General features: G+C 45.8%; 1 protein-coding gene across 1 annotated transcript; it reads left to right on the top strand.

The window, feature by feature from the left end:
- The first annotated feature begins 3401 nt into the window (after positions 1-3401).
- LOC120223090 (interstitial collagenase-like) lies at positions 3402-11391 on the top strand. Its single transcript, XM_039221143.1, has 10 exons — positions 3402-3584; positions 4030-4274; positions 4368-4516; positions 4750-4875; positions 5807-5962; positions 6093-6210; positions 8220-8353; positions 9886-10048; positions 10565-10668; positions 10849-11391. The coding sequence occupies exons 1-10, from the start codon at positions 3477-3479 to the stop codon at positions 10956-10958; spliced, it is 1413 nt and encodes a 470-aa protein (XP_039077074.1). The 5' UTR covers positions 3402-3476; the 3' UTR covers positions 10959-11391.
- The last annotated feature ends 1927 nt before the right edge of the window (positions 11392-13318 follow it).

The following is a 13318-nucleotide window of genomic DNA, read 5'->3' as shown; positions in this document are numbered from 1 at the left end:
AGATGGATATTCTAACATGGAAAACACAAACATGCTGGTGTCCTTCCACAGAGATGCAGACATGAAGTAACCAAGGAAATCTTGGAAATAATTTGCCTATTTGGAAATAGTCAGGAGTCAGCTGATGCGGTCATGCTCTCAAAAGCCCTCCTAAGTCTGCCGTTCCTCCTCCCCCTCCCCCCCCCCCGGGGAATACAGAATGGAGGAATCATTTCCACAAAACTACATCCAAAAGGGGATTATGGGGGGAAAGAAGCTCCCAGAGGGGGAAAAAAACCATTCAGACATGAAAAGCAATAAAATTCTAACACGTCTTGAGCTTCGTGGAAACTCTGCCAAGTCCAGGCATTGCTAGGATTTGGTAGGATTTCATCCCCCGCTTTCTGGTCCCAATTTATATGTTTTCCTCTCCACTCTGAAATCTCTCACACGCCAGCACTAGCCAAGGAGTTGCATGTGTTCTGCTGTGAATGCCTAACCGGAAATCTCACGATTCAGGAGTGAGGCTTTGAGGCTGGCTGCTTAACCGAAACTTAACTTAAAACTCTTTGTTATTTGGGGAAGACATTTAACAAAAAGCTGTTTTAGGTAACCAGTTTCCAATCCATGCCAGCATCCCTGGGGTTGCAGTGGAAAACATGCTTTTAGATCAGGAGCTCTGCACCCAGACCAGGAGTGGAAGGTTGAGCTCTCCCTGGCCGGTCCCCCCATCACTTCAGAGGTGCGACCATGGGCCTGTGGGAAACCTGCCTGTTCCCCAGGGTGTTCTGGGGAAGACCAGGGGGCCGGGCTAGGCCTGTGGCTTTTGAGCTCCACTCCACTGAAGCCTCACTGTGGCACAGATGTTGGGGGCTTCGTTACCAGAGAAGAAACAGGGCACCAGGTGGGAGTGAGGTAGGTATGGCTCTATGTCCATCAGAGCACTGCTGCTTTCATCTGGTTTACAAGTTGGTTTTCCAAAAGGGATTTTCTTTAAAGGATATTGTCATTTACAGAAACTGGAAAACTTGTAGACAGTAGAGTATGTAAGCTCTTGCCACACTGAATATTTTATGAGACTCTTCCTGGGTGATATCTTTGTAATTCCTTGCCCAGTTCCAGAAGGTCACGTGCTCTCGAGTTAACCTGGTGACCCTTGCTTCCCACTGCCAAGCAGGGTGAGGTGCACCCTCTTCACACTGACCAGATTCCCTAAGAGTCAGATGGGATGTGCCATCCTTGACTTTTCAAACACAACATCAGACATAAAGAGCTTTTTCTCGTATTTTCCTTGCCTGTACTGAAGTCAGTTCAATTGCTGGTGTTCTTTGGTGTCAGCACCACCCTTCATCTCATGTTTGTGAGAAGGAGAGGCTTTCAACTTCATGAGAGTTTCTTCCAATTCCTCGTGCGGCCTTGAACTCATATTACTCCACTTATGAGGAAGTTGTGGTTAGATAATTAGGGAGGAAATGAGCCCTTTCACATCAATCCAAAATGTCTTGAAGCAATATTTATACACAAGACATTGTTCCTAGTGTGGCGAGGAAAACGGAAGTTGGTAAGGTGACAAAAGTTCAGAGAAAGCTGTCCTGGCAAGGTGGAAAAGTCAGGGCACCGTCAGGTGCTGAAGGGGAAGAGGGGGGACAGGTGTTCCTCAAGCTTGTATCCCATTAACCTCTTTCTAGGCAAGAGGCCGGGGCAGGAGTAGAGGAATCCACAGATTTAGGTCATCTTTTCTCACCAAGGGCAAGAAGGATGCCCCCAAGACACATGTTCCAGCATGAACTCACAAATGAACCTTTTCATTACATAAATGAAATAAAATAAAATACATTACATGTATTTATTTTAATATGCATACAAAAATAATAACCATTAGATTATGATTTTACAGACATGATAGCCTATAATGAGGCAAACTTAAAGAAAAATAAAAAATAATACTACAGGTGGAACTAAGATTTGGCAAAAACTATGATAGAGGTAGGAGGGTTAGTGAACGTTAGGAAATTTAGAGTTGGACCAGCTCTACAGTCTCTTATGTCCCAGTACTTTCTGGTAAAACTAACCCCAGCAGCTTTATATGGACTTCTGTCAATATATCTTAAGATATCTCATATGATGTCAGTTTATTAATTGATCCCCTCCCACGGGAAGTGGTGCACAGAAGATGCTGAATAAGATCTTTTGGATGAATGAATGCAAAAATACATGAGCAAATGCATACATGAAAGAGTAAATAATTGCCGCCCAGTCCCCAACGAGCAGAGATGTGCTCACATCAAGGGGAACAAGGATGACTAAAAATAAGACAGCAGAGGGGCAACGGGTGGCTCAGTCAGTTAAGTATCTGACTTGGGCTCAGGTCATGATCTCACAGTTTTTGAGTTCGAGCCCTGCATCTGGCTCTGAGCTGTCAGCACAGAGCCCGGAGCCTGCTTTGGATTCTGTGTCTCCCTCTCTCTCTCTGTTCTTCCCCCACTTATGATCTCCTCCATCTCTCTCTCTCAAAAATAAATAAAAACATTTTTTAAAAAATGAAAAAAACAAAAATAAGACAGCAGAAGTGGGATGGATGGCCCAGTCAGTTAAGTATTTGACGTCGACTGGGGTCATGATCTCATGGTTCATGAGTTCCAGTCCAGCAGCTGATGAGCTTGAGACCCCCTTCAGGTGAACCCTACTTCTCTCTCTCTCTCTCTGTCCCAGCAAGACTCACAATAAAGACACTAAGACTTGGTCTTTGGCCAGCCCCTGCCTCACCTGGTACATTGTGACAGGTTTCAGAGAAGGACCCATTGGCATTGTCTACACAGCGGGAGTTAGCTCATACCAGACCTGTGGATGGGGCATTCTGAGGCAAGGTTCTCAAATCCTGGGCCCAAATAAAGACTGAGTCTGTGGAGCTATGGAAGCAGTGTACTCGGCGGTTTGGCAAAGGCAGAAGGGTCATCTGCTGAAGCCAGGAGAGCTGCCCCAAAGTGAGTGCCTGTAGGGCTGCGAGCTGCCGCGGTGCACATGCCAGGCCATCACGGGGCTCACCTGCCTGACGGGTCTGCCCCCTGCCCTGGGAGCAAGGTGCCTACGACCCGGAGCCCCTCACAGCCCAGAGTCAAGCAGCAAAGCCTACCTTTTAAAATAATCATGGAATACTTACCCTAGGATCTCTGTTAAGGCCCTTCTCAAAAAGGATAGACATGAATTGGGGAAAACAAACATCTCTCCTTCACACACACGTACTGTTTGATATTAATCATAAGGTTGCGACACCAAGTGAATCTAAATAATCTGCATTACATCACCATTTCTGATAATTGCCGGAGGTATTCATCGCTAATCAAAGAGGATGTTATGAAATATGAGTCAGCCACCCTCCAGCTTTCTGGAAACAGACGACGTATATAAAAGAGGGAGCTTGCTTGTTGAGATGTTGGAGCAGCAGGCCGGTGGGGAGCTTCAGAGGCCTTCAGCAGAGAAGAGAAGCAAAGGTCAGCATGCCTCGCCTTCCTCTACTGCTGCTGCTGCTGCTCTGGGACGTGGGGTCCCTCGGTTTCCCAGCAGGCACCTCAGAAACACAAGAGCGAGATGTGGAGATGGTCCAGGTAAACGCTGAATTTCAGATACTAGAAATGCAAGTGCCTTTTTGTACATTTTCCCATGGTTTTCTGGAGTAGCAGTAGCAGCATAAATGAGCTTAATAAATGAGATTTCTTTATTGATAACTAAAGGGTGCATTTCTTACAAAGAGAAATTTGTGGTGATAAGGGTCCTCTCCCCAGAACGGTACCCAGCTGTGTATAGATTCTTTTCCCTTTTCCAGTTGGAATGAGCAGGAACAAAAGAAATAAATTGTAATTTTGATTCATTACTAACAAGCGGTAGGGAGATTTCTATTCTGAAATTAGTTTCCACCAATAATAAGGACCAGGAAATCTAAACACAATCTTTAAAAGTGGTGCTCCACTTCTGCTAAAGCTCCATATTGCCAATCTTCAGAAAAGAGAAAGAGTTCTCATCCAGTGTCTCAATAATTTTATCTTTCATCAGAAATACCTGGAAAACTACTACAATCTGAAGAATGATGGGAAGAAAATTGTAAAGCAGAAAAACCAGAGCCTAGTGGTTGAAAAGCTGAAGGAAATGCAGAAATTCTTTGGGCTGAAGGTCACTGGGATGCCAGACGCTGACACCCTGAACGTGATGCAGCAGGCCAGGTGTGGGGTGCCCGATGTGGCTGAGTACGTCCTCATGGAGGGGAACCCTCGATGGGATCGCACACACCTGACCTACAGGTAACCAGAAGGGGCCCCAGAGTGAGAACTCTATTCCCCATCAGAGCCATGAGAAAGGAGGTCTGATATGTCTCTGTTTTATTTCATGTGAAGGATCGAAAATTACACACCAGATCTGCCAAGAGCAGAGGTAGACGATGCCATTGAGAAAGCCTTTAAACTCTGGAGTGATGTCTCACCCCTGACCTTCACCAAGGTCTTTGAGGGTCAAGCTGATATAATGATATCCTTTGTCCGGGGAGGTAAGCCCTGCTTGTCCCCAGAAACTATTCTCAACTTACCTTTGCCTTGACCCTAGATCCTTTCAGCTTCGCAGCTGAGGGAACTTGTTCATGAGGAGTGTTGCTTTAACAGGCTGAAGGAGGACTCTGTACCACATGGGTGGGAATCTGTTGGCCTCTTAGTGAAACTAACCTTCCTGGGTTTGCCACAGTTAGAACCAAGAGGGACACCTATTTCATTCTCTTTATGGCAGATCACCGTGACAACTCTCCCTTCGATGGACCCGGAGGAACCCTGGCTCATGCTTTTCAACCAGGCCCATATATTGGTGGAGATGCCCATTTTGATGAAGATGAAAGGTGGACCAATGACTTCAAGGGTAAGTCAGCTAATCTCATCTCTCTTGATTCCTCCACACCTCCTTGGTTCATTGTAGAATGAACTGAAAGAATGCATTAGTAGAAGTATGTATTTTTCTACTACCACTTCTAAAATTAATGAGACATCTAGAAAAGCAGAAGAGAAGGGTATTTCTGTGAGTAAAAACATTTCACTGGCTGCAAATAGGCCACTCAGAAATTTCTGTGAAGAAAATGTTGAAAACCTTAATATATTCCTTGAGGGCATCCACATAGAATTTTTTGTTGTTGTTAGAAGGACACACTGGAGGCGCCTGGGTGGCTCAGTTGGTTAGGCAGCCGACTTCAGCTCAGGTCATGATCTCATGGTTCATGAGTTCAAGCCCCACATTGGGCTCTGTGCTGACCACTCAAAGCCTGGAGTCTGCTTCGGATTCTGTGTGTGTGTTTCTCTCTGTCCCTCCCCTGCTCACACTCTGTCTCTCTCAAAAATAAATACAACACTTAAAACAAAAAAAGGACACACCAAAGTTTAACAGTTTTAATAAGATTATGTGAAAATTAAGGGAGTAAATGTTGCATTTTCCAAAATTTCCAGCATAGGCATGTATCAGTTTGTCCATAGGAGGAAAAGATTTTTAATAGAGCTCCATCGCTTCTCTGAAATAACACACATCATCTAACCTCTGACAATATTGACCGATCTGTGCTGGACTCAAAGTCAGCTAAGCCTGGTTTGTCATTGTATCAGTGTAAACACGGAGTTTGGGCTTTAATCTGGGTCCTCACTGTTAATAAAAGCCTCCCTCCCTCCACCTCTGGGAAGAAGTTTTATAGATATTTCAAAAAGCTACTGAAAAAATTTGAGCATGAGTCCTTGGAGAGTTGTAGACTGCTTCTCAAAACTGAAAACACTTCAAATAATTGCATGGGGTTTATTGGACCTTGTAGATTTCAACTTGTACCGCGTGGCTGCTCATGAGTTTGGTCATTCCCTTGGACTTGCTCACTCTACTGATATCGGGGCTCTGATGTACCCCAACTACCAGTACAGCGATGATGTGCAGCTGTCTCAGGACGACATCGATGGCATCCAGGCCCTTTATGGTGAGTGTACGGCAGAGCACTGTGGACAAGAGGCTGTTAGAGCCGCTGTCAGGGGGGCCCTTTAAGAAGCTGGCTTTGTGGTTTCTGCAGCTTCTCAGCACAACTAACTCCAGATCTCTTTCTCCTTTAGGACCCTCCTCCAATCCCGTCCCGCCAACAGGCCCCCAAACCCCACAACCATGTGATAGCAAGCTAACCTTTGACGCTATCACCACAATTCGGGGAGAACTGATGTTCTTTAAAGACAGGTAGGACATCGATTCCTCTTTGTGTTTTGTGCCTGTAACCATAACAACACTCATGACTATGGGTACCCATGTGCCACTACTGTGCCTCACACATTATTTGTCTTACACTGTTTACATACATAATTATAGTTTTGATTAAGTGCAAGCAATTACTTGCATTTGTACAATGTAATGAACTTAAGACTTTTCCCAGCCATTGGCTCTCAGGTAAAAAAAAAGAAAAAAAAAAAAACCATTGAGGTAGAAAATCCAGGAAATATAGTCCCATTTTACAGATCAGCAAATTAAGGCAGAGAAAAGGAAAGAGATCCTTTTAGGGCACAGAGTGGTGACAGAGCAGTAGCTGATCTTCTGACTCCTACTAGTGAGCTCTCTTCATTAATGCCGTTCTCATGATGAGACTCATGTGGGCACTTTCATAGGAGAAGCCAGTACTTTTCACAGCACCATTATGCTGATGGGGGTTTTGTAGCCACCCTTACATCTCACCCCTCTATCCTAGTAAAGATGTCCTCCCCCCAAAGCCTGTGATCCCCAGAGATCTAGGGAAGGGTAGGAGCCATTGTGGGAAAATCCCCAAGAGTTCATGAGAACTCTCCCCTTGAGCACATATGTGTGGTCACAACGTGCTTCTCTCCTCACAGGAGGGTCCTGGAATCCCAAGGCAGTGCGTGGCCTGGCAGCAGCCAGGGTCCCTCATGAGGAATGGGTCTGCTCTCTGTACCATCCTGATTCCTAAAGGGCCGTGTAAAATTGTAATGTAGACTTTTTCTGAATAACACAGTCCACAGAAAGAACAGCACTGAGGAAGGGCCAGGGCTTCACAGAAAGTAGGGGCACTCAATGGGCTCACTTCTCAGCCGCTGTTCCTGGAGTCTTGTCTGCGCCATTGGACCCTCTGTGATCACATCCACCCCAGAATGTGGGGTATTGGTTCCAAATGCTTCCCACCCTCCTCTCCAAGATAGGTAAGGCAGCATGCAAACCAGACAGGGTGTAGGTCAAAGCTGAGGAACTAGTTGGGTTTAAAGGAAAGCTCTCAATAGATAAGGATAAACCTTGTGAAGCAAGTATTTGAGGATTGTCTCCAAGGACCAGGACCACGTCTAGGATTTTCAGAAACTCAAACACCTGTGTTGTCATGCAAGTGGTCTCACAGTGGACAGCTGTGGGAGGCTGGGCATGGTAGTGGACTGCGCAGGGTCCCACGGCCAGGCAGAGGTGGGGCTGGACCACCTGTCAGGCTCCTGACGGCCGGGGCCATCGTTCCCTGTGGCCGGCAGTCTGGAAACTTCTTCTGCCACCACATCACGCTCCATGCTTTGCCATCACCCCAGTCCCTGTAGACTGTAGGACCGACTTTGTGAGCCACCAGCCTAAGGGGACACAGGGAGTGGTGGCCAGCTCTGAGGTTAAAATTAACCTTTGCCTTAGACACCTCTCTTCCCCTCCCTGACCCCTAGCTCCCACCCGTGAGATGAGAGCAACACGCTCTGTGAGGAAAGGCATGGCGCAGGGAGGGGCCTGGGCTCTGTGCACGAGTGTCGGTGGCAGGGCTGTGTTGTGCCGCAGGCTCCTAACGGCTCCAGAGCCAGCTGTTAGACCGAATTTGTACGAGCCAGTTGTCCAACATGGCCATTATTCAAGTAACCTAAATCATATTAGTGCCAAGGCCACGAAAGATAAGTGGCACTGATGCCTCTGTGGTCACTCTGCTACCCTTGACTGTCCATGTTCCCGGGGCTGTTTGTGCTGGAAGCGTGTGGATGGCAGCGGTACTGTGGACACACCGGTGCAGTACTGGGAACCCCCAGGACTCTGCCCAGTGCTGTCACTGTGTAAGGAGCACACACCACGGGCCAGCCTTCCCCGCCGTCCCCCGGGCCCCAGCCTGGATGACCGATGTTAAACGTTCACCAGGACCCGCTCTGCCAGCCATAAACTCAGTTGGATGTCAGCCCATGCTTGCTCGCCATTAGCTCAAAACTGTCTTTACTTTTTCTAATCAGGTTCTACATGCGCGTAATCCCCCGCTACCCGCAAGTTGAGCAGAATTTCATTTCTCTTTTCTGGCCAAACCTGCCAACCGGACTTCAGGCTGCTTACGAAGTTACTGAGAGAGACGAAGTTCGGTTTTTCAAAGGTAACGCGTCCGCAATTGTTCAGCTCTGCGAACTGATGTTTCATGTGCTTTGGGGACTAGATAGAAGAGAGTTCTTCCTCTCTGTGTACTTTTGAAAATCTGACAATCTCACTTATCACACCAGTGAGAGTCCATCCCCTTAACTAAGAATGACAGAGTCCAGCTCTGAGTCATTTTCAATAAGTAGCATATGACTGCAGTTATCTGTGTTCTGCTGGTTCGTGAACCTGGAATTTTGAAAATGTTTTTTTGTGTGGAACTGTTTACAGGACCCCCCCTGACCACCACCCTCCCCCACCGAGGATGCTCACGAATGAAAGGGAGAGGCTGAGGCCAAAGCTCTAGAGAGGATGGGACAGAGACCTTAAGTGTGAGATTTCCTGGAGCCTGTTTTACTACTAATGAGTCTCTCAAGGGAGGGAGAGGCAGCTGTGACATCCCCTGGGGAGTCTGTTAGGACCACAGACTCGCTGAGCGTGACGTCCTCAAGGTCTGTCCATGTCCTTCAGCGGCCAGTTCAGACCTTCTGGAATTCTAACAAGTTTCAGGAAATTTGCATGTACATTAAAGTATGAGAAGTCCTGAATCATCACGAATTGAATGTGACAAACTTCTTTGATTCTATTAGAATGAAACATAATCTAATGATGGGCTCTGGCTTTGAAGACACTATAAACATCAGTATTTCTGCAAATACTACATGCAGACATTAAAGTACTTGAGCCGGTCATACACTCAAGGCAAAGAACTGAGTGCAGTTCAGAGGGACAGGAAACTTTGAAAGCAGGCTTTCTAGCCTGAAATTAAATTTTTAGAGAGAGAGTGTGTGAGCAGGGGAGAGGGGCAGAGGGAGAGAGAGAGACTCTTAAGCAGCTCCATGCTCAGCACAGAGCCCAATGCAGGCTCCATCTCACAACACTGAGCCGAAATCCAGAGTCGGACGCTCAACCACCCGAGCCCCCGGCACCCCTTAAATAGAATGTCAGATGCACAAAGTTTCAAGCTGCTTTTTTGTATGGGGTAAATGAGCGTATCTGTGCAATGAGAACAATCCTGGCTTCAAGAGAGAAGACCAGTTTTATGTGATGTGGGGCTTTCTAAGTTTACAGATCTGGACACAGCACACGTTAGTATTTGGAACTGCATTCTAGCCAGAGGCGGTGGTTTGTGCTTACAAAGGCTGAAAGTCTTTACAGGTTTTGTGTCATTACAATACTCTGGGCTGTGGGGAGCCGTTGGCAGGAACTTTCAGCCAGAGGCAACCACGTGAGCGAGCCTGGTGTTACCGAGGTGGCGCGAGGAACATGTGGGCCATTCCCAAGCTTGCTGCAGATGCAGATAGTTTAAAACTGTACTAAGTTAACTGATAGGAGCCACCATTAGCATCGGCATCTTTAAAAACCTGCCTGGATGATTCTAATGTGCAAGCAGGACACTGCTGTGGCACATGAGGCCAAAACTTAGCTGGAAATCAGTCTACTGTCTTCTCGCACCCTGGACAAGTCTATTCACCTCTGTTTCTTGATTGGCAGGTGATAAGTACTGGGCTGCCCAGGGGCAGGATATGCTGTACGGATACCCCAGGGACATCCATAGATCCTTCGGTTTCCCCAGAGCTGTGAGGAGCATCGATGCTGCTGTTTCTGATGAACAAACTGGGAAAACATACTTCTTTGTTGCTAACCAGTACTGGAGGTAAAGACTGAGGACAGAAAATGGTAGTGCACCAGCTCTTTCTACATAGAGGGAACATTCTAGATTGAACCATTCCCACAGGAGTCTCATACCGCCTTGGCTAGCTGCCGTTTCAGTGAGCAGCTGTAGCCAGTCTGGCATCCAAGCCTATTGTTCAATGATCATGTGGGCATCTGGGGGACATGTGGCACTAAGTTTGATAAAGGACACCTAAGAAGGAGGGCATTTATCTTCACACGACCCTTCTGCTGATAGAAATGTATCTTTCAGTGCAGTTTACCTTTAGGAGGACATTGTGTGGCACCTCCCAGAGAATTAGAATTAGTAGTTGGTGTTCAGAGGGACCTTCGAAACCTCTTCTTCCACCCAGCATTCCACATCACCCTCCCTCATGCTACGCAAGACCTCTGCAGCTAAAAGTTCTTAAAAACATTCCTGCTGCCAGATTCCCTGTGACAGCCCTGCAAAGTCTACACACCTGACACGTTCTGACACCTCCAATTATTGTTTGACCAGGTATGATGAATATAAACAGTCCATGGATCCAGGTTATCCCAAAATGATAGCAGCTGACTTTCCCGGAATTGGAAATAAGGTTGATGCTGTTTTCCAGAAAGATGGTAAGTGAATATATATATATGTCCTCTATGTTGTTGTCATAGAATAACATCAGTACTGTTATTTGGGACAGCAAGTGCCAAAAATATTTGTCCTCACAAATGGCAGGGTCTTTTAAGAATTTAACTGAAGCCTAGAAACGATTTGTATAACAGAGTAAGTCTCTGCTGTTTTCTTTCTAGGATTTTTCTATTTCTTTCATGGAACAAGGCAATACAAGTTTGATCCTACAACTAAGAGAATTCTGTCTCTTGACAAAGCTAACAGCTGGTTCAACTGCAGAAATTATTAACCAACTGTTATGGTGGAAAAACGCATTTCAAGAACGCAAGGAAGGTGTCTTCCTGAAGAGCCATTTGTTTAAATAAAATACAGAGCTATTAGGTATAACCTTATTTATACCTCATTCTACATCTATTTTTTATGCTTTAGAATGCAATATATTATGTACTGCTCTAATTTAGTTCTACAACTGAGAACTAAGAAAGGTCAAGTTCATGCATTATGGATTCAAATGGGCCATTTTTGCAAAGAAGCTCTTTTCCAAAGTAGAAGACTTTGACCCTGACCCTGGAGGGCAGCTCTTCGAGACAGGAGACCAGAGATAGAAGTCTTTGCCAGAGTAGAAGCAGTTCCCTAACATATAAGCAACCGCTAAATGCATCCTAATGTGCAAGAAACAACTTTTGTTACAGAAAATAAAGTGCTTTATGTTTGGAATAAGCCATCCATGTCTCTACTGTTTTATAAAGTGTCTAGTATATTTAAATCATTACATTGTTATTTCCTGATGATAAAGCCTTGTTTACAGAGATTAGTTTTCAAATTTGAAGTGGGAATAGAACAAATACACAAACTATTCATGCGGGAAGCAAGGATGCATAGAGAGATGGAATATTCTCCCATTTTCATGGAGTTTACATCATCCCAGGAGGTTAGAACTGATTTTCCATGTCCCATGTCAAGATTCCAAAATTGGTTTTAGGTAAAACCATGGACAGCTTGGGAGAGTTGTTCAAGGGCACACCCTTCCCCCTCAGAGCACTCGGGAGAGCTGCACTTTCCTGAGGTCCCACTCCTGGTAGCCACGGAGGAGGGGTGGGCAGCGCCATCTGACTAGCCCTGGCCAGCAGATTGTGCCAGCAGGGACCCATACATGTGGAGAACAAAGGCAAAAAGAATTGAAGATAAAATTAAATTTCCTTATAACCTGCACCCCATTGACAGTCCGAGCACGCAGAGTCAGACGTTCCTCCAGGAAGTCCCACCTGTCTTCATGCTAATGCTTTGCTAGAGGAAAAACAACCTCAGCTCGACAATAGCTAGGCCTCCAGGATCCTGTGAGTCTATAGCACGTCAAAGTCCCTTTGGAAACTTCCCCTTTCCTTTACCTCTCCCAATACAATCAGTCTTTCCTCACAATCCCGGTGAAGCCCTTCCTGCCCATGGGTCCTGTCCCCATGCTTTAATAAAACCACTCTTTGTTCTTGGCCATCGGATTGGAACCCCAACATTTTCCACATCATATATCACCTCCAGATGGAAACACAGTTGTAGGTGCACATTTCTCCAGTGGTACCCTCTTGCCCTGGTGATCATGCAAGCCTGAATTCTCCTCACTCAAAACAATCACCCTAAACCTCAGTAGATTTTGCTTAAAAAATTCCGATTATTCTAAGCTCCTAAGATTCTAGATTTTGTTAAAGCAGCATAACCTGGTTATTCTTTATCTGGTTTATCGTGTCTAATTTGCAAGGATATTCATGTAAGTAGGAGTCCCACAGGTAGTATCTGAGCCCTGCAAGTTTTATGAAGCTCATGGGCAGACTTTACAGTATGTAGAAAAGGCTTGGGAATATTTTGGAGTACTCATGATTCTGGGCCAGGCAGTTCTCAAGTTAAAAATTTGGAAAGAAGTGTAACCTCTCCTTTGGTCAGGTCTTTCTCTTTCTAATAAACATTTTGATATTGAAGTATATATAATATAAATACAGAAAAATGCACAAATCATAAGTGTTTCTATCCGTGAGTTATCACAAAATTAACAACTCCACGTAACCCTCACCCGGATCAAGAAATAGAATGTCGCCAGGTACACAGCAATCAAGACCCTTTGATCACTGCTTAAGTCTCTGTCAGCTCAGTCCACCAGAATCAGAGCCTGAAACAGGAAGATTGGGGAAGGAGAGTTCTCAGAAGAGTGGACACAACATTTAAAAGCGAGGAAACAGCTACCGAAAGTGGTCTCTGATTGCTCCGATCTAATGATTCAAAACTTGAATCACAGTTAATCCCATCTCAGGGCAAAGGGACCTGCCTTTTGTACGCCTGTGTCATCGGTCATCAGCCCAGGTCTGCTCTGGGGTGGGGGTTGGGGGTGTAGCTCCCAGGCAAGATGGCTCCTCTTTGGTAAAGAAACAGCACAGCTGAGAATTGCAAGCCGCCAACCCTTGAAGAAGCCAGGAGGATGGGTGCACTGGTGCTAACCGGGGTCTAGAGACACGACCAACCATGTCCAATATACATTCTCTATTTCCCAGAGGCAACCACCATGTTGACCTTGAACATCTGAAATTAAATCTGCCTATTTTTGAACTAAATTCAATCAAGTGTATATTCTCCCGTATCTCCCTTACTGTCTTCAACATCACG

Source organism: Hyaena hyaena, unplaced genomic scaffold (genome assembly GCF_003009895.1).
Source record: "Hyaena hyaena isolate Hyena2069 unplaced genomic scaffold, ASM300989v1 scaffold_947, whole genome shotgun sequence".
Classification (NCBI taxonomy): domain Eukaryota; kingdom Metazoa; phylum Chordata; class Mammalia; order Carnivora; family Hyaenidae; genus Hyaena; species Hyaena hyaena.
Note: the sequence above shows the minus strand (reverse complement) of the source record. Positions and strands in the feature narration are given on the sequence as shown.

Coding starts and splice junctions, on each gene's coding strand:
- LOC120223090 (XM_039221143.1), top strand. CDS start 3,477: ATGCCTCGCCTTCCTCTACTGCTGCTGCTGCTGCTCTGGGACGTGGGG. Junction 4,275..4,367: donor CGCACACACCTGACCTACAG/GTAACCAGAAGG, acceptor TTTCATGTGAAG/GATCGAAAATTACACACCAG. Junction 10,669..10,848: donor TGCTGTTTTCCAGAAAGATG/GTAAGTGAATAT, acceptor TTTTCTTTCTAG/GATTTTTCTATTTCTTTCAT.